General features: G+C 46.5%; 1 protein-coding gene across 2 annotated transcripts in view; it reads left to right on the top strand.

Moving 5' to 3' along the window:
• Positions 1-26,062, top strand: part of ITGA9 (integrin subunit alpha 9) — a 326,219-nt gene that overhangs the window by 148,701 nt on the left and 151,456 nt on the right. For both annotated transcript variants that reach the window (XM_040636970.1, XM_040636971.1), the window contains exon 16: positions 18,357-18,506. In XM_040636970.1, the coding sequence (XP_040492904.1) occupies positions 18,357-18,506 (150 nt within the window). The remainder of the gene's footprint in view (positions 1-18,356; positions 18,507-26,062) is intronic.

Genomic DNA, 26,062 nt, shown 5'->3' with positions numbered 1-26,062 from the left:
ATAACAGGTAATCATCCTAATGGCAGCCTAATGGCTTTCTCTACTTGGCACATCTCTGTTGACGCCCTGGGTTTGAACTGATCTGCTTATAAACAGGTGGTTTGGATATGTATGGGTTTATCTGTGGGCTCTGTATTTCCAGAATATGCTTTTAAATATTGTGATCAAATTTATGTTGATGGGGGAGGGTAGTGATTTATGTGAAAAGCCTCAGGCTGTTCCAATAAAAAAGTGTTCTTAATTTACCCACTGAAAAGGTTAAGATAAAAGAAATCATATATATAGTACAAATACTATTTCAAGAATGCAAAATTCATCCATTTTGAAAACAAAGGCTTTGGGACAATGTCTTTAAAGGTAAACCCCCCAAAGTGTTAACTGTTCTTTCTTTTTCTTTTCTGTCCTTTTTCTGGTGTGTGACTCTGTGGAATCTCAGTGCAAAGAAGCTTATATTTAGTGGTAAATGGGTCAATCAGTGAAGACTTACAAAACAAAAACTTTTTCATCATCTTTGGCTCTAGTAATGTCAAGGATGCTGGCTTGTGTGAATCATTTTAGACAGGGTGTCCTTCGGGCCTCGGACAGTCCATTGGCACTTACGAATCATTTCAAATGAGCTTGTCCTTGGTACAAATAGCGCCGCATTTAGAGTTCCTGGAGACTCTTCCCCATTCCAATGTAAGGCTTTTACTGGACTTTTCAGTGGCAAGGAGTTGAAGGACGTAAATACTGTTTTATGTGGTTCGAGGGACCCACTCTTTTATGGTGTGTTTTACAAGTCTAGAGGATTTTTTATTGTTTCTTTGAGGTTTTTCTTTGAAACTCCAGATTGGGGTAGCCCTGGAAGTGGAGGCTGTAGGCCCTGGTGTTATCTGTCGCACGGGGAGGCAGGGGGAGCTGGGCAGAGATGGAGCCCAGATATCCGGGTTCCTGGGACCAGGCACTGGTGTTCTGTTTGGAAGGGGCTCCGCCCTCGGTGTCATGCTGCAGTAAGATATAGGTCAACATCCCCTAAATTTGTGACTCCCCCTAAGTGATGTTATTAATACCCTTCCTTTGCATCCATTGAGCAAAAAATTCTTCACTAGAGCCACATGCTCAGTCCCTTCCTTGCCGTTCTTGAGAGGCAGGATGTGCCATTTGCTTTTCTGCTTCGGACCATCTAGGATGCCCATGTGAGTCGCCCCTATCACTCCATCCCACTCATCTCCCACTCTCGTGTCCTCCTCTCAAATACTCCACCTATCCTTTAATTTGATAGGGAAGGTTTTCTTCTTCCTGTGAATTCTCACAGCACTTTGTGTCTCTAGGCTTGTGTTAGAACTCTGTAAGCAGGTCTTGTCTCCATCCAAAGAAAATTTGTAAGCTCCCAACCAGGAAAAGGATACCTTACCCATCTTTGTAAACCCTCTGCACTCTGCCCTACAGAGAGCATTCTAAACAAGAATCTGTTGAACAAGAGAATGAGTCATTCCACACTTATGTGCACATTCTTGTGCCGGGTACAGTGGAAGATTTATCAAAGAATGACATGGTCTCCACCCGTGGCACTTGTAAATACCTATGTATCACTAAATCTGGGTATTTCAGTTATCTACTGCTGTGTAACAAACCACCCTGAACGTGATGGTGTAGAACAACAGCTGTTGTGCTCGTAGCTTCTGCAGGTGAGAACTTTGGACAGGACACACTGGAGCGGCTCCGTAATGCTGACATCTCAGCCGGGAGAGACTTGAGTGATTCAGGGCTACATCCATGCTTCTTCATTCACGTATCTGGCACCTTGACACAGGGATGGCCAGAAGGCTGGGTGTAGCTGGGCCTGGCACCTCCAGCGTGATAATCTGGGGGCTGAGGGGGAACATGCTTCTTACGTGGCCATTGGCCTCTTCCAGAGCAAGCATCCTCAGAGCACTAGGTGGAAACCACATGGCTTTTTCTAACCTAAGCTAAAAGTCATGTAGCATCCCACCCATTTTGTTCTGTGGGTTACAGTGAGTCCTGAGACCCATCTAGATTCAAAAGGAGGAGGATTAGACTCTACCTGTTGATGGGGAAGTATCAAGGTCACATGGCAGAAGAACATATGGAATGGGAGATATTTTGCAGCCATCTTTGGAAAATACAATCTGCAAGAGTAAGTAAATGCCCAAATTGGTGGCTCCAATGGTAATTATTACTAGATGAGAGAGGCCTTTGGGGAAAATGTCTTGGATGATGAGATATTGGGATTCACCTTGAATTTGGAAGAGGAAGAGCAAGGGGTCTGCAGCAAGGTTCATAAGTAGGGATAAGGAGTCTTGTTTAGTGGGAAAATAGGTACAGGCCTAGACTGGCTGGCTAAGTTGAAGGGCCTGTTATATCTCCTAAATTAGATTTTGTATTTTTCCCAGCTTTACTAAGCTATAATTGACACATAACACCGTGTAAGTTTAAGGTGTGCAGTGTGATAATTACGTGACATGTATGTATTATGAAGTGATTACCACAGTAAGGTTAGCTGTCATATCCATCACCTCATCACAGAGTTCCATTTTCTTTTTCTGTGTCAGGTGAGACATTTAAGATCTACTCTCTTAGCAAGATTCAAGTATATTATACAGTATTGTTAACTATAGTCACTGTACTATACGTTATTAGATCCCTAGAACTTATCCATCTTATAACTGGAGGTTTGTATCCTTTGACCACCTCCCCCTCATCCCTACCACCCACAACCCCACCTTTGGCAACCACTCCTGTACTCTCCACATGCAAGCGAGATCATACTGTATTTGTCTTTCTCTGTCTGACTTACTTCACATAATGCCCTCAGGGTTCATTCATGTTATTGCAGATGGCAGGATTCCTTCTTTTTTTTTTTTTCATGGCTGAATAACATTCGTGTGTGTGTGGATCTCACATCATTTTTATCCGCTCATCAGTTGACGGACACTTAGGTTGTTTCCATGTCTTGGCTATTGTAAATATGTAATGAACATGGGGTGCAGATAGCTCATTAAGATAGAGATTTCATTTCCTTTGGTTATATACCTGGAAGTGGGATTGCTGGATCGTAAAGTAGTTCTATTTTTAACCTGAGGAGCCTCCATACTGTTTTCCATAGTGGCTGTCCCAATTTACATTCCCACAATGGAGCACAAGCGTTCCCCTTTCTCCATATCCTTGGCAACACTCATTATCTCTTGTGGGTTGCTTGCTTGTTTGTTTGTTTGTTTGTATGTTTTTATAATAACTATTCTAGCACCTGTGAGGTGCTGTCTCGTGGTTTTGATTTAAATTTCTCTGATGGTTAGTGATTTTGAGTGCCTTTTCATGTACCCATTGGCCCTTTGTGTGTCTTCTTTGGAAAAAGGTCTATTCAGTTCCTTTGACCATTTTTTTAACGGATCATTGGAGGTTTTTGTTTTTGTTTTGTTTGCTGTTGAGTTGTATGAGTTCCTTATATATTTTTGATATTAACTTCTTTTCAGATCTATGGTTTGTGGATATTTTCTGCCATTCTGTAGGTTGCCTTTCTGTAGGTTGCCTTTCTGTTTTGTCTGTCATTCTTCTACTGTGCAGAAACTTTTATTTGATATAGTCCCACTTATTTATTTTTGCTTTTATTGCTTATACTTTTGGTGTCATATCCAAAAAAAATCCAAGACCAAAGTCAAGGAGCTTTTCAGAGTTTCATAGTTGTAGGTCTTCCATTTAAGTCTTTTATCTATTTTGAGTTAATTTTTTTGAGTAGTTTAAGATAGGGATCTGTTTCGTTCTTTTGCATGTGGATATCCTGTTTTTCCCAGCACCATTTATCAAAGACGATTTTTCCCCATCGAGTATTCTTGCTTCCCTTGTCAAATATTGACCATATATTCATGGTTTTATTTCTGAGCTCTCAGTTTTGTTATATTGGTCTGTGTGTCTACTTTCATGCAAGTATGAGACTTTTTTGATTACTATAGCTTTGTGGTATACTTCGAAATCAGGAAAGTGTGACACCTCCAGCTTTGTTCTTTCTCAGGATTGCTTTGTATTTGGGGGCTTCTATGATTCCAGACGGATTTAGGATTGTTCTATTTCAATGAAAAATGCTATTGCAATTTTGATAGTGATTGCATTGAATCTGTAGATTGCTTTGGATGGTATGGACAGTTTAACAATACTAATTCTTCTGATCCATGAACACAAGATATCTTTCATTTATTTGTGTTATCTTAAATTTCTTTCATTGGTGTCTTATGAATCTTTCACCTCCTTGATTAAATTTATTCCTAAGTATTGCTTTTGATGTTTTTGCAAGTGGGATTTTTTATTTTCTTTATATTTCAGATAGCTTTGAAATTTTTGAAGGGGCAAGGCTGTTTATTATAATATTTATCCAGGAAGTTCAGATTTATTTTTCATTCTCTGTTTAATTAAAACTCATAGGTCAGGGGCTCCTGGGTGGCTCAGTTGGTTGGGCGTCCACCTCTTGATTTTTGGCTCAGGTCATGATCTCAGGGTTGTGGATTGAGCCCCACATTGGGCTCTGTGCTTGGTATGGAGCCTCCTTGAAGTTCTCTCTCTCCCTCTGCCCCTCCTCCTCTTTCTCTTAAAAAGGAAAAGCAAAACTCATAGGTCATCTTAAATTTGTACAAAGTTTCCATCTAAGGACCAGGTGGGAAAGGAAAAGAGGATTATCCAAATAGAAGGTGAAGAAATGGGGAGAACACATGATGAATAATATCCAGGAATGCAACGGTATTTCAGAGTCTTCCACTGTGATTCCTGACAACTTTAACAGTTTCTTGGGATCACATCCATAAACTCTGAAATGATACATATACCGACTTAATTTGTCTAAGCCTGAGTTTCACTATTTGAGGAAAAACCTATGGAGAGGTTATAGCGGGTAACCTATAAAAGTGTGTGGCTGAGTCCTGGGTGTCAGTGTCAGTTGAACTCACGTGTGACAGGCACCAGTGCTGAAGGGACCAAAACTAAAGGAGCGTCCCTTTGTCAGTGTTCCAGCCCTTCCCCATGAGTAAGACGCCAGTGTCTGTTTTCTTTATCACTGGGTTGGGATCCCACCATATCCAGGAAACCCGAGAGTGCCAATGAAGAGGTATAATAAATGGTATTTATTAAGTGGTTTAATAAGGTTTTTGTGGATCGTTGTGACATGCTTCCTTTGAACTTAAAGATATTTAGAATAGCCAAGGTTAAGAAGGAGGGAAGTTTGAAAAGAAAGGCAGTAAAGAGATGTGAGATATATAAACACTGAAAAGAATAATGGTAGAGCAAACCAATAACGCTTCAGGTAAATGTTGGTAAGATGTCTCCTATATTGTACATTAACTGTAGGTGTTGGATCGGTCTTTTGAATGAAGCTGACTTTCTTAGGAGGGGTGATCTCAGATTCGCCAATGCCTTCTTTTTGGGGCGAGCGTCCATTTCTGTACTCCTACACCTCAGCAGATGTTTATTGAGTGTCTGCTCTGTCCCTTGCACTGGGACATGCTGAGATGAATGCAACGTGGCCTCTGCTTCCCGAAAGCTGTAGTCTAGTTTGGGAAGTGGGGAATATGTTCACCAATAAATGCCATGTATTGCTTTAGATGTCATCTCAGAAGGACAAGGAACAGTGGAGGCAGGGGAAGTGAGCCATCCCCTGGGTGAGTCAGGGAGGGATGAGCTCCAGGAAGGAGAGACTCAACTATAAGGAGTGACTGTGGGGGTCAAGAAACATGAGAACAGAGAGGGGCTGTGCAGCGGTCTAGCAACATGGCAGCTGTTGGTGTTCTTGACCAAAGCAATGCAAATAGAGTGGCAAGAAGGAGAATAGAATAGACCAAAGAGCACACAAGTTTTGATGAAATTCCCTGGAATTTTAATGACCTCGTTTTATTACAGGCTAGAGGAGAGCTACTTTCTTCACTTGCTAAGCTGCAAATCATTCAGAGAAATTGTGCTGGTTCAGTTAGCTCCCAAGCTGAGCAGATAGGCCCACTGTGGTTTGAGTAGCTTGGAAATCTTGTGGGGTCGGTATGTTGGCTCTCTCCTTCATTTTAGTCACGGTTCAGGATTTTCACACACCACCAAGGTCTAGGGCAAGCTTCTCAGCTTTCTAGATACCCTCTCAGGGCTCATGAAGCAGCAGGCCTGCCCTGTGAAGGTCAGGATTCCTTTTATAAAAGCAGTGAACACTACATGTAGCCCAGAGAGCCCACTCTCTCTCCCCTTCCCCTCCTATGGGCTCACACAGGGAAACAGATGCTTTCATATAACTCTCAGCATCGAAGCAGATTTGCTCTCCTCTGGCCCGAAATATCTGTTCAGGACAGAATTCTTAAAACCCCAGGGGCCCTGGTATGATTTTGAGCCTAGGCCTTGAACCTGTCATAAAATGTAATGGACAGTATATTTTTAACTGCTTTGAAACCAGGGAGTTCATATAACCTATGAATACTGGAACAACATAATGCTTCTTTCTGCAGTTTTTGGAGCATATTTGGAAGCATTTCAGAAACCACAAGATGGTCCCTCTCATTGTATCATTTACCATTAAGACCAAAGTTCTTGACCATTTTTGTACATGGACCCCTTTGGCAGTTGGGAGAAGATCTTTTTAAAAACAATGTTTTTAAGTGCATACAGTAAAATACATAGAATTTTTTAAAATATGGAGATTTATATTGAAATTCAGCTATCAGTGTTAAAAAGAAAACTCACATTTGTAATATTATTACTTTTTATGAATACATTAAATAATGAGCACTTACAATTTTGAAGTATTGATGAGCCTGAACAATATTTCAGGACCTCTCCAACTGCAGTGTAATGTGAAAATATCTCAGATTTCTATTGCTGACAGAGTCATAAGTCTTTATAATACTTCAGTGGTTTGCTGCCTACATTTATAATGAAAGGAAATGCTGAATTTCAGTGAGAGGTTAATAAAAATGAAGATGTAATTTTTTTATCTCCATCCAAGTCACAGACCCCTGAATTCTCTTCTAGCTTGAGAACCTCTGGTTTAAGATGTAATTTTGGTTGCAAGTAGAAAAACAAACAAGTCTACAGTTCGCATGACATGCATCATACTCTTCAGGGATGAGGAGCCCATTACTAATTTTGTGGATGCTCCAAGCCCCAGTTCTTTTATTAATTTTGAATCTTTCTTGCCACTCTGCCCTTCATAAAACTCAGAGCTGTGTGCGCTGGAGACAAAGGTGATTTGTGAGCGGCTCTAAGAAAGAAAGAAAGGAAAAAGTTTGTCTTGAGGAGGCCTGGGGCTGATCTGTATCTTTAATCCACCCCTGAGCTCCAAGACCTTACTCACAGAATGCTAGTTCTGTTCCTTTTGAGAATAACTAGTAGGAGGGCACAGTAAAACTCTGAGTTGAAAGTAGAGGAGCATAATGGTCAGCGTGGTAGCCTGTGTGGAACTCCACACTCAACGCACAGTCGTCCTGGATGTGCTTGTGTTTTGGCCGGACCTGAGCTTGGGGTCACCATCCTGCTTCATCTAGCTTCTCTCATCTCTTTAAGGATATTGCAGCCAACAAAGTCAAGATGGGATTTATTATATGGTATCTCACATCCGCTTGCCCAGGAACAGTATCCGGAGTGAGGACTTCTGCCTGAGATTGATGGCAGGGGGAGGACTTTCAGAAACGAGGGAGACAGATGGGGGCAGGGAAATGTTGGGTTAAGGACGTGGTCTCTGGAGAAGTTGAGCCTCAGCCTGGTCCCACAAGGCAGCCTCAGAGTCTGAATCGCACCATGGAGCTCATCCATCCAGAGACCGGCAGGATGGGCTGTTTGACCTCTGCATCAGCCCGCCAGGGGAGTGGGGCACATTTTATCACATTTCTGTGATACAGAAAAACTTACAGATTGAACAGCTTAAAACAACACCCATTTATCATCTTACAGTTTCTGTGGGTCAGGAGCCTGGGCCCCGCTGACCTGGGTCCCCTGGCCCAGGGCCTCAGAGCTACAGTCCAGGTTGTCATCCAGGTCTTGTCTGAGGCTTGGTGTCTTTTTCCAGGCCCACGTGGTTGGTGGTAGACTTCATTTCTTTGCGGCTTAGAGGCCACGGTGGCTTGCTTCCTCAAGGTCGGCAGAAAGAGTGTCTCTCCTGAGTCCAGTCTCTTAGTTCAGAGAAAACCGAAGCCCACCTATAAAGGATTCACCTGCGTAGGCCCACCCAGGTAATCTCCCTGTTGATGAACTCAAATTCAGTGGATTTGGGATCTTACTGACATCTGCAAAATCCCTTCACCATTGCCATATAATGCAACATAATCGTAAGGGTGACATGTGTCACGGTTATAGTCCTTCTCACACTCAAGGGGAGGGGGTTATCCAAGAGCGGGGGTCACCTTAGAATTCTGCCTGTCACAGAGCCTCCTCTGAAGGGGCGTCTCTGGAGGAGATGGCTCCCCTCAGCCAGAGGCCATCTCTGAAGAAGTTTGTGGGTGTGAGCTGTTGGGAGCCAATGCTGGGAGCAGCGTGGGGTGGGGGTATGCTAGCTGGTAAAGGGCATCGGGGGCAGGCAATAATGGCATCCCGCTGTGTATGAGACTCCCCTGACATCTGTAGTGGGTGGAATGGAAACTGCTCGCCTCAGTAGTCCAGCTTTAATGGTGGACATGTGTTACTGTGTGAAGATGCAGAACCCTTTTTGACATGATACTTTAAAACAGTGATTTTTTTTAGCACTACCTGACCCAACTAAACACCCACCCCTTTTATAGTATTTTACAACATCACTATAATCATTAAAAGAAACAGAGATCAAAGCTGATGTGGGATGAGCTGCCTTGGGAGTCTGATTTCTGCCCCTTGCACAACTTTGATCGCACAGCTTGGCAGTAGAGGCAGGCACGAGGGTTAGTTATGACATCATGACCCAGCGCTGGTCGCACAGGCCAGAGTGCGAACAAGGAGGAATTTGCCACCTATAGACCAGCATCCCCTGGGAGCTCGCGGGGCCTGACTGGGTCACTTTCGAGACCATTCACAGCCCTCAGAGTGCTGCCTCGTCTGCCACATTTCCCTCCTGGTAAGAGGCTGGGAGCCACAGGATCCACAGAGCTGTAGGAGGCATTCCTCCTGACCATGGTTCAAAGACTTCCCTGGACAGAAACCCCCTCTCTTCTCTGACTCTGATGCATTCACACTCCTTCACAGAATCTAGGGGTGCAGAGGAAGGGGTGCTGGCCCTGTGATCTCGGTGAGTCTCTTCACTTCTTGGCCCTCAGTGTTTTCATCTCTTTCATGGAGGGGGCATAGGGATTCCCCTTGGGTGTGCCACAGGATTGAAGATGGATGTTGAGCAAGCAGGGATTGTCTCTCCCTATGTCCAAGTCCATAGTTTATGTATTGTGTGTGTATGTATAGAAGTATGGCTGCCGCCACAACTTTTTATAACCCTGAGTTACTATGTGAGGTCAGGTTACTAGATGCAGAGCTTGAGCTATGGATTTACTTGCATAGGATTTATTGGGGGGTGCTCTCAGGAAAGGGCAACAAGTAGAGTAGGAGGCTGGGGGCAGGGTCCCAGCTGAAGACCGGCCTCGGCCTCATCCTGCGGGGGAGCTCTGGGGCGTGAAGTACACCACAAAGTTGTCCTGCCTTTTAACAAGGAATGGCAGTCAGTCATTGCCAGTGTGGAGGAGTGGGAGCATAAAACCTGTTTCATAATGTGGCTCCCTTTTAACCAAGGACGTTTCTCTGTAAGAGGTAGCTGTGAGCCTAAGACAGCTGACATGCAGCAGGGAGATGGGTGCACCAGCCTTGTAAATGTCCTGTCCTCCTCCCTTTGCATCCCCCGTCAATCTGTTAGATCACCTCTGTGGTTCGTATTCCAAGACTGGCTTACAAAATTCATGACAGTCCCCATTGCCCATGGAATTTGAAAGGCCTTCGCCTTTTTTCAAGGTCCTGTAACCTGGTTCTAGCCTACTTTCCCTCCGCTGTCTGCAACTCCTTCCTGCCCCTCACCCTGTGATCTTGCTCCACAGCCCCTTCTCAGGTGGTGCCGAGGGTGATAGTGATGATGGTGATGATGATAAGGCAGGTGCCACTGGCTTTTACTGAGGAGCTCTCCATGGTGCTCGACATGTTTGGTCTCCAGTCTTCCAGTCACAAAGAGAAGATTGTGTCAACTAGCCCATCTTACATCTGTGAAAACAGGTTCAGAGAGACGAAGTAACCAACATCACACAATAAGAGATGGAGCTGGGACTCCCCCGGACCCAGGACCATCTTATGTCAGTAGTCTCTGCCTGTTAGGTGAAGGAGACATGGGGATGAGGGGCGGGGACCCACTTGGCTCAGCAGGCAGTTGAAAACCCTGGGATGTTGATCTCCTCTCTCTGTATCTTGAGCTGAGATAAGTAACCTCGTGAGGACAGGGATACAACTGAGCCAAGTGCATCTCCTCAGGTCCCATGGCTGACACCACCTGTGCCCCTGCTCATGCTGTTCCCACGTCTGGAATGGCCTTCTCCCTACAAAACAGGATTCTACCCTTCAAGGCCCAGCTCAAGTCTGCTCCTTCTGTGAAACTTTCCTTTGAGGATGCCAGCCCTCCAGCCACACCACCCTCCCCCACCGAACCCCAGTGTCCTCATGACCCAGTCGGCACTTGATTACCACTGAGTGGCAGCACAAAGGCTGCTTTTAACTCTGGCCATCCTAGAGCGTCTGTCCTGATGTGAGGACTGAGGCTGACATGCCAACCGGATATAGGACTGATGGCTGAGATGATATGGGAGAAGGGTGGTGGGGAGCAGGAAAACCTGCCTGGGTCAGCTTTGCTTATTTTGCTTTTATGGGTTACGTTTTTAGCATTTTCTTCTGTGTTAGTTTCCTATTGACCTGCAAATATTTTTACAAGCCACTGTGGGGGTTTGGGGATAGGAGAAGGGAAGATAGAATTAAGAGAAGAAGGGCGGGGCAGTAGATTAGAAGCCAAAATTTGGTTTTCCCTACGGGACACATAAACTGGATAATCTTCACGCTGGGCCAATTTTGTCTGGTGTTGTTTAGTTGACAAATGATGTGCGTAATTATCTGTGAATGTAATTAACATGTCTGTTTGCAAAGAACATTATACAAGGATGTGACATGGTCTTAGAAGATTGTTTCTAAATGGTCAAAAGTTCTGATCCCCCACTGGCATATTTTGGAATGGATGCAGAGAAAAAGAAACAAAACAAAATCACAAAACATATAAACATACAAATCAGCTACATAAACAACACCCCCCCCACACACACCCACACACAGAAACTCTCAAACACAAGAGCAAACCATTTTCCAGATATCCAGCTAGATGTTGTTTTATCTTTAACAAGAAAAAAGCTTCAGTGGGTTATGTGATTTTCATACATAATGTATGCAGATATGTCAATTGAAGAGTCATTGATAGCTTTCTGAGCATGGATGCTTGCCAGAGAATAATACATACCAGACTAATAATGATATCTATCTCCATAAGATATTATGTATAATCTGTTGTCATAATTAAAATCTCTAATCTCCTCGAGAAACTTTCAGAAACAAGATGTACTGCATTGCTCACCACTTATTTCCGCCTCTCATGACAGCATTACTAGAGTTCTTTGAATTCAGCTGTTTTTCAGAGCTCTGTCTAGTCAGTGTTTATAACTGAACTCCTCCAAAGATAAAGCTTTGTCTCTTTCCAGGGTAAATCTCGTCTCGTAGGACTCTCTTAGTGAGTTGTGCTTTTCGCAAAATTTTGCTTAAAATTATTTCCAGGACTTTTTCCCCTCAGCTTTAATTTAAATTTTTGTTTATTTTTTAAATTTATAGAACTCTAAATGAAATCACACTTGGCCTCAGTTTTTTCTCTCATAAAATGAGAAATCTGTTCTTGCTACAAGTAGAGTTCATAATAAGAATTCATTCTGAATTCATTTTGTAATAGGACAGTGGTGGTTTTTTTTTTTTATAGATTTTCAAAGTTGCCATTTAAAAAATTATGATAAAAATAAGAGGTACCATTTATTGCTCACCTACAGTGTGCTAGTTGTAGTGCTAGGTTTTTGTATATTTATCAAGATTATTGTATCATTATAAATCTATTATCCCTCTCACTGTGGCCTCTGACATTTCTGAGTATTCCATCCTTTTTCGTCTCTGTGCTTCAATCCGGATATTTTCCTTCTGGATCACCGGTCTTCCGCTGTGTCCGGCATGCCTTCAGTAGACCTTTTCTTGTCTTGACCACCGCCTTCTGCTGGGTTTCTGCATCTCTCAGCCCCAGGGCCTGGGAGGAAAGATGGTGTCAGATATCAGCCTCTGGATGCTTCTCTTCTCTTTGGGATCTTGGCCCTCAAGTCCAGGCCACCTTAGTAGCCCTTAGCTTTAAGTTTCATCTTCACAGACTCATAAGACTGGCAGGAACTTGGCTCAGACGCTGGGCCTCTGAATCACCCCTTCATGTTTTGTTTCTTTGCTGCCCGTTCCACACCGCTTCCAAATCCACACACAGCTTAAGGGGTTCGTGCCTCCACATGTTGGGGTCCCCTCATTGTCCTCTCCTTAGGGTTGGGACCCTAGACTCTGAAGTCCTGCCTCTCTTTGTAGTTCTTGAATACCTTTCAACAGGTGCGTGCCTGTGCATGCACACGTGTGTGTGCGTGAGTGCATGTGTGCTCTCACACGCACCTGGGGGGGGGGGTCCAGCCCTGCTAGTTGTCATCTGTGTTGAGGGTAGCTCTACAGTGTTACTCTATTATTACTAGAAATGTAAAATCCTCACCTTTGCTTTTAAAAGAGTCTTCAAGCTTCTGAGAATTTTAAACTGCCTGAACCATTTAACTGCCATTGTAATCCTATGATCAGAGAAAGAAAGGAAAAAGCATTCCACTTCCGGTTCCACTTTCGGGGGTTTCTCGTTCCAGGGCGTGGCCATCATGAGCAGAAGTAGAGCCCTGTGTAGGGAGAAAGAGGCAGAAAGGATCCAGGGAAGGGACCAAAAAAAAAAAAAATCACATGTTTGGAAAAAGAAAAAAATACCAAGGCCTCTTTAAAAAACACTTAGAAGGTTTTTCCGAAACCAATTATCTGGCTTAATGCTAGCGGCTTATTTGCTGACCTTCTGTGTTATTTGCACATTTAAAGTAAGGCCAGCCCTTCCTGTTTTCATTTAGTTGACCCCTACAGCTGCTAGTTAGCTAAGAAAGATGAAAACGCTTTGTTTCTTGGGGAAAAGCAGCTGAGAAGTAGGTTTCTAATTCTCGAGGCAGGTCCGGGGTGCACAGAGCTCAGGGCCTGCTTACTTCAGGTCTTAGAGCGAAGGTCGGAATCAAATTACCCTAGGGGGGAGGTTTCCCCCACATAGTAATGCATGGCCTTTTCCGGGCAGGTAGGTGGGTTATTGTGATTTGATACTAATTATACTCACCAGTGAGAATTCTGATTCCACAAACCAAGGAGACAAAGACTTTGAGGCCTCTGACAACTGCCTGGACACCCCAGGATAATGGAGCAGAGCAGCCTTGGTGGTGGGTGGCACCTGCATGTCGTAGGCCTCCCCTGCAGGAGTTTCCATCTGAGTTACTTCTGTTTCATTTTCAGAGAAAGGTGATCAGTTAGAAGGAAAAGCCTGAAGGACTCTCCATAAGGGATTGGGAGTCCGTAGGAAGGCATGTTGCCCTGAGGTTCTCACTGCCTCTTGCCAGCAGACTCTGCAAGACCCCACAGCCCTCCCGAGGGGCCCCAAGAGAATGTCTTTGCATGTGAGGTGAGCTGAGGAAGGAGGAGGTTGTAGTCCAAAGGAGGGCAAAGCCCATCTTTGGGAAGATGGTTGGATGAGCTCATGGTCTAGGCAAAGGACATATGGTGGATTTGTAGGAGCCGGAACTCAGGAAGGCTGACCCTGGACACTGGAGCAGGGGACAGTTTTGTGGAAGACAAAAGGAAGCACTGAGGTTTAGGCCCGTATCAGTACATTCGGGGAGACTCCTTGCAGAGGTAGTCTGGAGCCAGGAAGGGGATTTCTATGTTGTAACAAAGCTCAGTATGTCTACGCCCAAGCTCGTTGCACACCTGTCCTTTTCCTGGTACCATGATGTTGAGTGACATGTGTCCACGCACTCACGCAAGCTGAACACTAGGGAATCATATCCTGTTCCCAAGTCCTACCACCTCTTCCTTCTAAGTCACCCTCCCATCCCTCCCCTTTGCTCCATCACCACTGCGGTGTCCTGGCAAAGGCCTTCACAATCTTTCCTCTGAAGCCCTATGGCAGCCTCCTCCTATCCTGCCTGTCCCCAGGCCTGCCCCCCATCAATCTACTTCCATTCTACAGTTAGAGGGATCTTTCTAGAACTCAGCTTCCTCACTGGCCTCCCTCCTTGCCATCTCACCCTTACCAGTGCAAGAAACCAGAAGGATTTTTCTCAAACACAGCCTCTAGCATCACCTTACCCTCCTCACAATTCTTCCCACCTCAGAGGATGAAGTCAGCACAACCTGTGAGTCCCCATGAGATCGGTTCTCTGCTGCAGACTCTTCCGTCCCTATTCCTCCCTATAAGACCACCTCCCTGTCTTTGGGAATCACATGCAATCCATTGGGCATCCCATATCCTCTCCACCCTGCTGGACCTGCCGTGCTTCTTGCTTGCTCTCTGGCCGATGTCCGTCAGTCGTACAGCTGAGCCTGGGGCACCTCCTTTGGAAAGCCTTTTAACCCTCTGTCCGAATCAGATGTCCCCCATTTATGTCCCCAAAGCCTCTTCTGTGCGTGTTGCACTAGATGGTCATTGATCACCCATCTCCCCGAGAGTCTCTCATCTCTGTCTCCCTTAGGCCCAGCACATTGCCTGGTGTAAAGTAAGCACCCAGTAAGTTTCAGGTTGAGCATATGGTAAGTTTCCTGTTAAACCTCAGCCACCGCAAATTCTGCCACTGACCCAGGGGGTGTTCTCCACAGGGGCTCCTTCAGCTTTCAGAATCCGGAAACTCCTGTAGATTTTTAGTGCGAAAAGGTAGATTCTTGCCTTTTGGTCTGTCAAATAAGTGTTCAGTGTTAGAAGCTTCAGTTCGTAGTGGTGATTTTTTTTTTTTTTAAGCAGTAACATCTCCGTGATTACGGTCTGTGCCAGAACGCTAATCCTCCTCTGTCCTCAGGAGTTCCTCCACTAATTGCAGTGCTGATCTGAGGGAAGCTTTCAGAAATGAAAAGGAAACCACTAAATGTTGCTGTTGCTTTTCCTTCGCAGCGCAGATAAAGCAAACACAGCGTGGGAGGGGGGATGTCCTCCTGGGGGCGTTGGCGCCATTCAGGATGCTGCAGCCTCCTCTGCGCGCCCCCGGCTCGGTGTGGTTTCCTTCCCTTCTGCCCAGAGCTACCTGGACGTAGAATAAGACCCGCTTCTCCCAGCTGCTTAGTTAAAACAGGTTCTTGCAATCAGTGCCAGAGCACAGCATCTGCACGCCTAGATGACAGACCTCATTCCTCACCCCCAGCACGCCGCACCAGTATGGTTTCTCTCCGCGGTGAGCCTGGCTCGAACGGCCATGTGTCTAAGAACAGTGCTCACAGACTTGTGTGAGAAACAGCACCCCCACCCCATACCCTCTTAAGTTAACAAGTGATTTTTGAGAGGGTGGTGTTGGAACCTAAAGCAGTTGGGATAACCTTTAAATAGTAATTTATGGACTTTAGGGAAAGCAGTTTTGCTTCTGGTTCTACCACTTACTACGAGCTTTGCGGTGGAGTGCAATCTATTTGAACTCTTAGGCGTCTGTTGCCTCGTCTGCAAGATGGGAGCAATAATCTATCAGGTCAGTAGATATGCAGATTCGGGAAAGTAACGTCTCAGCCCCGTCTCTGGAATACACGCATTCGGTAGCCAGGAAATGATGAGTTACTTCTGTCTTCCCCACTTTCCCCCAAGAATGAAAACATGATAACTGACTGACTTCACTGTGAAGGATTTAAATGCAAAGCCTTAGGATAGTCAATCTTTAAAAAAAGCAAACACTGAAGCGTTTATTTGTAAAGCCATGAAGATTGCACTGTTATTTTCCACATCCCCAACAGTCTTTAAATTCTGCTTAGCAAAGTCAGCAAGGCAGAGGAGATCTGTTTCTCAGGAGTGTGTTTTGCTCCCAGAACGGACATAGGTAATATATCTGTCCCTAAAATCTGAAGGTCAAGAGAATTTTCTGGAAGCAGTTTATGCAAAAGGCTTCCCCATAACTCGCCTGGAGAGGTCCTATATTTTAGTTATGCTGAATGATTGAATCTAGTCCCAGCTGAATTCTTTCCTGAATACAAAGATATATCATCTCCTGGCCACTCAGGGCCCCACCCCCAGAGTCCTCTGTCCCCACGCGCTGCAGGTGTGGCCACATCTGGCTCCCCGCCCCGCAGCGCCCTGGCTCTGGTGCCACCTCCTTTCCTGGGCTGCTGTGGGAGATTCCTGTGCTGCCCTCCATTGCCTCTGAGTGTCTGCTCCACAGACAACCCTACCCTTTTTCAGAGGCAATTGCAATAAAAACAGAAAGAAACAAAACAGAATAAAAACCCTCTTTAACTTTGTTTCACCTGCTCTCCCCCCCCACCACCCTCCCCAACTTGTTTGATCATAGACCCTTTTTATTTATTCCCCTCCCAGGGAACTGAGGTTCCTAGACCCCATCTGGGAGAATGCTGCTGCTTTGTGGATGGGCTGACTGACACCCATTCGCTTGTTAAAGCAGATTTGAGTGCACACATTGGTCGGTAAGGGCATCCACAACAACACGTCGTCATGTGCGGGAGTTCTGTGACTGACTCAGCCAGCTCCAGCATACATGCTAAGCGAGGAAAATGAACTGCAGCATGCCACCAACTGTGATTTGCCCGCATCTGCTTAGACTGGACCAATATCCAAAACCTGGCAGGCGTGCCTGCCGCTGGGTGTCAGGGCGGGATGGGGGCAGGTTGCTCACTGTGCACTGCTTGAGAACTTTACAACTTTCTACTATTTTGAACACAGCCCTAATGTGTTTGAAATTCCACCAAACTTCACACAGAGAGCGGTGTGGCATCCTCACCTCTGCTCTTGGCCCTGTGGTTGGCTTCTGCCCACCTGCCTAGCTTCTCTCAGTCCCTGACAGGGCCGCCGTGCTTCTCTGCTGGCTCCCTGCCCATGACAGGTGCGGAGCAGCGGGGACTTGGCTTATGCATGCCACGTCTCAGATTTGCCCCCCTCCACTTGGAAGCCCACCTCCCATAGGGTGTACTGGCCCTAATGTGGGACTGCCTACCCTTTGCCCCTGCCTGTGAGAGGAGACTGAGACTGGGGGACCCTGAGTCCCCTAGAGATGGTGACATCTTGTGCCAAAAGGTGTTGAACAGATATGACTCAAATCCTTATCAGCCTTGTGCCCTGGGGAACGTATCCTTATAACTCCCTTTTCCTTTTCTGTATGGTAGAGGATAAAAAGTCCGAGTTCACAGGGCTCGGATATGTTGCTCATCAGTCTAGAACACGGGGCATGGTGCCTGGAATCTCATAGGTGTTCAATGTCTGTCTGCTTTTTTCCCTTCCTTCCTTCTTTCCTTTTTTTTTTTTCAGATTTTATTTATTTATTTGACAGAGATAGAGACAGCCAGCAAGAGAGGGAACACAAGCAGGGGGACTGGGAGAGGAAGAAGCAGGCTCCCAGCAGAGGAGCCTGATGCGGGGCCCGGAACGCTGGGATCACGCCCTGAGCGGAAGGCAGACGCTTAATGACTGAGCCACCCAGGCGCCCCTTCCCTCTCCTTTCCTGTTGTGACTATCAGCCTGTCATTCATTCCTTTGGGTCTTAAAGCCTTTGGGTTTCTAAGGAAAGAACATAAGGCCAGAGATAAGACTTTCCATCCTGGCTCCGCAGATACCTAACCCTGGGAAGATAATAGGCTCCTCAGTGTCACTGGCTCTCCTGCCCCAGCACAAGAGCCATAGTTACCTCCATACAAAAGACCTTTGGTCATCCAGATACCACGAATGCAAACGGTTAGCCTACAGTGTGAGTGCAGATGCTCCCCCGCCCGTCAGCTGGCTTGTAGGAATATTTGGAAGACGAGTAATGTAATGTGTTCCATATGCTAAAGAGAAGATGATTTAGCGCCACGCTGGGTAGAGTGGGGAAGCCCCCGCTCATTAGCAAGGTGACCTTGGACAAGACGTTCGCTGCTCTCCGCCTCAGTTACCTCATCTAAAATATGAGAGCAATAAAATCTTACCTCACAAGGCTGGCTGTGAGGGTCGTATGAAGCAATCCATGTGGAAGGTCTTTGTAATCTGTGAAGTGCTCTGCACATGTCGGCCAGTATTAGCAGCTAATGCGCGTGCTTGTTTATTGTTTCAGCGGAGAGTGCAGGACGTCATCAGTCCCATCGTGTTTGAAGCCGCCTACAGCCTGGGCGAGCACGTGACCGGACAGGAGGAGAGAGAGCTGCCAGCTCTGACACCGGTGCTCCGCTGGAAAAAGGGACAGAAGATCGCCCAAAAGAATCAGGTCAGAACCTTGAAGCTCTCGGCTGGGACCCAGGGTGGCAGGAGCCTATGGCAGAAGTTGTGGCCCTGTCTTCCTGGGCATAGCCCCTCTCTGCGCCTCCCTTCTCTGATCTGCAGAATGAGCCAATATATGATTTGGGGGCTTGCGTGTAAGAACTACATGATCTAAACACACTAAACTTATAATCCCTTTGAGGTCATGAACTGGTTACTTGGCCCCTCCACTTGACCCCTGTTCCTAGACCATTTTCAGATCAGATCACATAGTAGGTGCTCACTAAATGTTTTCTTGGTGAGGGTGTGAGTGGAGTGAAGAGGCAAGAACGTCATCTTATAGAATTGGTGGTTGAGTTAGAAATTTCCAACCCAAGCATCCCTGGAGCCCAGCACAAGGCAAGTGCTGGTGGGCCACCCATCCTGTCTGATGCGCTTCAGAGCCATGTCAGGTACAGGTCCTCCAAGCAGGAGTGAGCCTGTGAGCTGACTCTGCCGCAGTGCTGCCGTCTGCCCTGAGCCGTCCGTGAGACAAGCAGCGCTCACTGCTATCCCGGAAATATGCAAAGAATCTGTGGTCCCAAGACTGTTTTCAGTCTTTCCTCAACACCCAAGATCACCACAGATCCAGGACCCTCGTGGGGGGATGGTCAGGCAAAACTGCCTTTTGGCTAAACTAGACTTCTGTGCAGAATGGGAGCAAAGCTGTGGAACCACTCGCCGGCCCCACCCTCCTGCCGACTGCGCTGAGCTTAGGGGAAAACTAGCATGTCAAGTGAGCCATGCCTTGCAGATTAGAATTGTGAACAAAATCACAGAGAAGTGTTTGAGGTTTGACATGTGCATCCAGATGTTCAATTAAGTGGTGATATTTTTACCAAGGCAACCCAGTTCTCTACCAAAGTATCTCCCATATGGTCTTGGGTCCGGTTCCCTAGAAGCAGAGCCTGAGGCAGGGATTTGAGAGCACATGGGAGAAACTTAAGAAAGTGAGGAAAGTGGAAGGGACTGAGCAAGGATGTGGCCTCAGCTAGGCTACCCTTAGCTGAGCTAGGGAACTCAGGAGCATAAATTACACCAAAAAGTTGTCTTCTTGAGGCAAGGGGGCTGGCCTTTTGTGTCCCATGTTAGTCAACCATTAGCTGGCTGTCCCACATAGGAGGGGAGTGTAGGTCTCCTTGAAGGAGATCCCCTTCAGCTTCGGACAGTTCTCTGGGGGAAGGATGCAGATGTGAGCCATTAGCTGCCTACACTCACATGAACTGGGGGATAGGCAGAGTCGTACACGGATGTGGACAGGGCTCCCAGTGCCTTCTACACATACACACACAGCCTATTGGCAAAACCGACTTTTTAGGTCCTTCTTTTGATTTCAAACATGAACGCTTTCAAAACACAAGTACCAGCTGATGTTTGAGAACCACTGCAGGAGAGGAGCTAAGACTAGTGATTTGCCTGTCAAAATTAGGAAGGTGGAGGAGAGAGAAATTCTTGTCCATTGTGGCAGGAATTCAGTAAAATAATGTCTAAATCTGATTAATTCTCAAAAGAAACATGTGGACATGGGCAATAGTGGTTGCCTCTGGAGAGCAGGACTCAGTATAGGGAGGTGTGTGGCAGGGGGTCATTATTTTTTTTAAACATGTGATTCTTTGATTGAAATTAAAATGAAAGAAAAATATTGTTCTTAGATTAGAAAGATTGTCCAGGAGTCTGGGAAATATGCTGGGAGAGTGATCCTTGCTTTTTCTCCTTTTCCTGATTAGGAGATGGTGGTGGGGCTAATTTAATGATCATCCTCCATGTGTCTTCCAGATGTTGACTCAGTTTGAGGGGGAGAAAGATTCTGAGAGCAAGGCGCACTCCAGCAAGCAGAGCTGAATTTCAGCCCGTGTGTGTATTTATGACAGTTCCACAAGAGAGCATCTAACCTCTTCCGTAGAGAGGAATAACCTCATTAGAGCTCTTCAAGTCATGTTGCGAGATAACATTAGGATTTAAATACTGTATTCTCTTCAACTAAAAGGCACCGAGCCCATGTTGGTACATGGGCAACTTGTTTTATCCCTTAACCAGAAGAGTATTTAAAAGGACTATAATAAATCCCAAAGCAATTCAGTCAATTGAGCGTCTATTCCATGTAAGAACTTGATAAAAAGAGAAAACATTACTGCCATCAGTGGGCTTACAGGAAAAACGTGTACAGAGAAGAAAGTGAGATTCAGATTAGTGTGTGTGAGTGTTTCACTCCAGAGACCACTTCCAGCTGAGGAGAAGGTGTTCTGTGGAGAAAGGGAGAATGGGCTGGAGCCAAGGAAGAAGTAGGATTTGGACACTCAAGGCTAGAGGGCTTTGACAGGCTAACAGAGGAGGAAAGACTGATGGATACTAATGGTCTTCCATATGGCTGAATGTCTAGTATGAGGGAAACGGGAGGGCCATGAAGACAGGGTCTACAATCATGTGGTCTGAGGCCCTTGTTCACTGTCCGTGGAGCCAGACTTGTTTCTGTTGGAGACAGGAGACCATTACAACTTTTTGAGTGTGGGTAGATCAGAGACCTGCCTCAGGGAGACTGATCTGCCTGGGCCTGGGAGGCACTTGGGAGCTCTCACAGAGACCCCAGGAAGGCCTTGCTCCTGAGTTCTTGGAGGTTCGATGTGAAAGATGCAGAGACTCGAGTCACTATTAGCTCCTAGTTGGTCTCAGTTGCTGGCACAGTATGGAACTGAAGGAAAGAATACTGCAAGGCCCCATTTGGCCTGTGTGCTGGGAAGGAAGCAAGGCTGGCACTGAACTTCTCACCTAAGGGGCCCTTATCTTTCCCCTTCAGGTGAGCTTACCAGTGACTATGACAGAAGCCCTGTCTTCAAGTTGTCTACACAGAGTAGAGCTTTGAAAACTCTAATTGCTCTCAGGCTTCCTCAGGAGGCCCCCAAAGACCTGGCTGGGGCTGAAGTTCCAGGTCACCCACTGTGTAGACAGATGGCCCCCCAGAGATGTCCACATCTCTAACTCCTGGAACCGTGAATACAATAAACTACATGACGAAGGAGACTTTGCAAGGGTAATTAAGGTTAGGGGCTCTAAAACAGCAGGGGTCACCTGGATTATCCAGGTGGGCCCAATCTTTCTCCAGCTAGAGGCAGAGAGCGAGGTCAGGGAGATGCACGAGGAGTCAGAGATTTGAAGCATGAGAAGGACTTGATTGGCCGTTGCCAGTTTTAATGATGGAGGTGCAATTTGACAAGGAACATAGGGAAGCTTCAGGGGCTGAGAGAGGCTCCTGGCAAGCGTCAGCAAGGAAACCAGGACCTCAGTCCTACAACCATGGGGAGCCGAATTCTGCCAACAACCTGAGTAAGCCCAGGAACGGATTCTCCCCCAGAGCCTCCAGAGAAGGGCCTGACCCTTGACTCCTTGATTCTGGCTTTGTGAAACCCAGAGCAGAGAAACCAGGCAAGCCCCGCAGAGCTGTGAGATGATAAACTTGCCCTGTTTTAAGCTGCTAAGTTTGTGCTAATGCATTAATGCGGCAATAGAAAATGAACCTGCCCCAGCCCCAGAGGACCCCAGGGCTTCTTCCTTCCCCTGGCTTCTCTGGGGAAGGAGCACAGTCCAGGTCTCTCAGAGTGAGATCAGGCTGCCGGGCCAGGGCAAAATGTACTCACCCAGTAGCATGGGGCAAGTCACTTAGTTCCTGAGAGCCCTGCTTATCACCTGTCACTTGGGGTGCCATCATCCGCTCTGCCTACCTGGGGGTGATTGATGAAATGATACATGAGGAGCACTGAAATGGCGAGGCAGCATTAGATTCTGCTCTTCCCTTCCTGAGAGGGGCAAGCCGCCTAGCCTCTGGAAGCCTCTGTCTCCTCCCCAGAGAGTGGAGGTGACAACACAGCTTCACAGCAATGTCATGAGGAAAGAATGAGGCAAATCACAGGAGCGTCTAAGCGGGGCTGGGGAAAACAGATGCTTTACTGAAGCTGATTCCTTTCTGCTGGGGGTGTGTCCTGTCTCAGCTGGTCCATGGGTAGGCTCCCTGCGTAGGAGGCAGTGACACTATCTAAGGGCTCTGGCTGGTTCCTCATATGGACCTGTCATGCTCTTCAGCACTGGTCCTTGCCTGTCAGGCCCAGAGATGCCGCTGTCCTAGAGGGGATGGTATGGGGATGATCTGCACTACCAGAGCCTGAGAGCTGGCTCTCCCAGCACAAGCTGGAAGGGGGTGTGAATCCCTGCCTCTATACTTCACCTCTGCTGCCACCACTGTAGTCCACGCCACCATCATTTCTCACCAGACCAGGTCATCTCTCTTTATAATGCCTACCACCCCCCCCCTCAGTTTCCCTCTGCCCTTAGAAGAACATCCAGACTCTTGTTAAGGTCCACAGACCCTGCACAATGGGGCTCTGGCCTCTCTAGGATCATCCAGTGCTAGCTACACGCTGCATGCCGACCACCCTCAAACTCACCAAAGCCTCTCCTGCCTCAGGCCCTTTGCACATGCTGGTACTTCTTGTAGAAAGCTCTTGCCATGTCTTGCTCACAGCTAGTTCTTCATTCTTCAGGTCTCCACTGACATATCACCTCCTCAGAGAACCATTCTCCAACTACCTGTATTCCCTGACTTAGCTCTTTGATTCCTTCATGAAACCTGTCACAATTTGTTATTATTTTGTCTAATTGCTCTTCTGTCTCCCTCACTTGAATGGAGGCTCAAGAGGGCAGGGATCTATTTTGTCTCATTTTCTGTTGGTCCCTGGTAGCTGACACGGTGCCTAGCCCTTAGTGGATGCTCAGGGAATCTATCTCGGTTGACAGCCCTTCTGAAAGAATGCAATGCTAGGTTGGACATCTTACCAGAATTTCTTCACTGACAGATTCAGCAAAGCTGTATAATTTTTTAAAATGTGCTTTGTGAACTCTCTGGGAATGCGTCCCAGGCAGGAGAGCATCGTATGTGATTCAGGGTGATTCACCTAGCAGCCATAGTTCGTTTGTGCACGTGTGAATGTCCTTTTCAAAAAACAAGATGGAGGAAACACGCTTGGTGAAAGAAAAGGCATTGCCTGTGTTGAGGATACTCACTTTGTCATCTTTTCAGTGAAAAATGAGCTGTTTTACTCTAATGTGAATTTTGAATTATGTTGAAGCCATAAACTTTGGGCCTCCATTGTGCTGGAAATTGTCACCATCTGTCCCCCTCCCCCCACACACACCCCCCTCAGTGCCTGCGTGTGTGGAAATATAGCCCAAGCCTATGAGAACTCACTGTTTGTTCAGCCTGGACATGAGGTAATAGTTTCCCAGGTGAGGTGCTCGGCTTCCTTCAAATGCCAGCTCGAAGGTTTATTTTCATTATCATATATACAGAATCTGTGGAACGGTGCAAAGTCGAAGGGTCAGGAAGATGGAGGAGAGAGAACATGTCACTGCAGACACTGGGGCCAGACAGGTTTCAGGGACCATCCAGTCTTGGGGGGGGGTGGGCTGGTTAGGCACCTGGATTCAGGGGATTGGTTTAGCCCAGCAGAGGAGGAAGGGGGATTAGAGGAAGAAGTTTCCACCCTCATCCCTAGTCCAACCAGATCACGCACATCCCTGCACCCCCACACCTCCGCCTTTTACAAGCATCAGCTGCTTGGCGTCAGCTTCTGGGTAATCCTTTCAGAAAGGGCACCTTGGTGAAACGCATGTGAAAGCCATCTAGCTTCAGCTATGTGTGAGGAAGACCTGTAGTTCAGCCTCGTCACTGACCACAGAAGTCTGGTTACATCCCTGGGTCTCTGGCTTCTCCTCCAAAGGTTCACCCAGAAGCAAAGGAGAGGGGACTCTCATCTCTCAAAGGCTGGGCTGTACCCAGCAGTGACCTGTGTAGTGTGCAAACTTTCTCTTAGTGCTTCATCTCTGCAACTTATGGAAAGAATGTGTTCCGACCCTCCACAACTCTTTGCAGGAGAAAATAGTGGTTTTTCCCCCAAATCTTCAGGCCTGTTGGGTTTTCTTTCTTTCGTCCTGCCTTACGGAAAACCTTGCCTGCGAGCCCATGCAGTGTGTATATAAACAAACAAGGGCACGTGTCCAGGGGACAGTCTCTGGCTGGGGAAGAAACATTAGCCCCTCCTTTGTCATCTTCTGAGGTGATCGAGGAAGTCAGAGGCCAGGCTACTTGAAGTTATACCTGGAGCCCCATTGAGGTGAGCCTCTTGTGGGTGCATGGGGAGGGGTCTTGCTGGAAGCCTCTCCAGTTTAAGGGCATCTTTCTCCCAGTTGCCTGAATGCATCTGGCTCTGCAGCTTTTGGAAATACAGCTAGTGTAGTCTTCCTTTCCTCTGACGGCACCAGCACCTTTATTGCTGGTTCTGTTTTCTGCCTCTTGTGACTAGTTAGTTGTAACTGTTTAAAAAAAAAATAAATGAAGCATAGAACACAAAAGATTCCAGGGTGAAAATCAAGGGAGAGCATTTCTGGAGCTGGAAGGCAGAAGGTCTCTAGGAGCAAGTTTACGGCTGATATTAAAAGACAGAGGTTGTAGGGGGACGTGAAATGTGGCCTATAAAAGGCCAGCCAGGCCCAGGCAGTTCTGGAACCCAGGTGAGTCAGAGGTCAGGTGCAGCCCCAGGTGGGCCAGCTAAGCTCTCTGCTCAGTTTCTCATGGGAGTTGAGCTGGATGATGGGGAAGACTGTCTTTAGGCAGAGGGGGCTGTCTTATGAACTGCAGGGCCATGGAGTAAACCAAAGGATACCCCCAAACAGAACTTACCACTTTCAGTTTTTCCATAAAGGTATGAGGCAAAATTGGTGTTGTGTTTATGTGTAAAGGAAGACCAGTGGGACTGTTGTTCTTCCCATGATTTCAAAATCTAAGAAGATAATTTGTACAGACCCTGATGTAGAAGGAATTCTTCCACTTTAATTTTATGAAGTATTTGTCTTTCATTTATTCCTTTGGACATGATATTTTTTAGAAAGCAACTCTGTCTGTGTGACCAATTTTAAATACCAGGCAATGAGACATTTCCCTTCTTCATTTGGACACAGGGCTAAACAGAGAAATCCCAGGACCAGCTGAGCTCACATTAAAGATAGCGTTGGATTCTGGAAAAAAGAGCCTGTTGAAACAGAATTGGAAAGAGAATCCTTTTACACTCAGTTCATGGCATCTACACAAACAATTTTTTGTAACCCCCAGGTGCTGGGGGTTACAGACATGAATTACGTATGACCGGGGCCTCGGGGAGCTTCTATGGGACTGTGGGAGGAACAGCAGTTCAGAAATGTACCTCTTGTTGTCCAGGCAGAGACCCTCTGCTAAGTCACATTGCCCATCAGGAAATGCCTCACTCATGTTAGCTTAAAAATAGCCTTCTTGTTTGGTCCCCTTGGGGTGGGATTTGAAAAGCATATATTCCCACCCAGTCCAGTTGTCCTATTTTCTCAGGCCTCAGCATGGATGTGGTTGCCACAGCAACCCTGTAAACAGTATCTAATCTGTGTCAATGATTATATATATATATATGAAGTCCAAGAAATTGACCCTCCTATGAACATGACGACTGG

The sequence above is a fragment of the Ursus maritimus genome, unplaced genomic scaffold, assembly GCF_017311325.1.
Source record: "Ursus maritimus isolate PB19 unplaced genomic scaffold, ASM1731132v1 scaffold_20, whole genome shotgun sequence".
NCBI lineage: Eukaryota > Metazoa > Chordata > Mammalia > Carnivora > Ursidae > Ursus > Ursus maritimus.
Note: the sequence above shows the minus strand (reverse complement) of the source record. Positions and strands in the feature narration are given on the sequence as shown.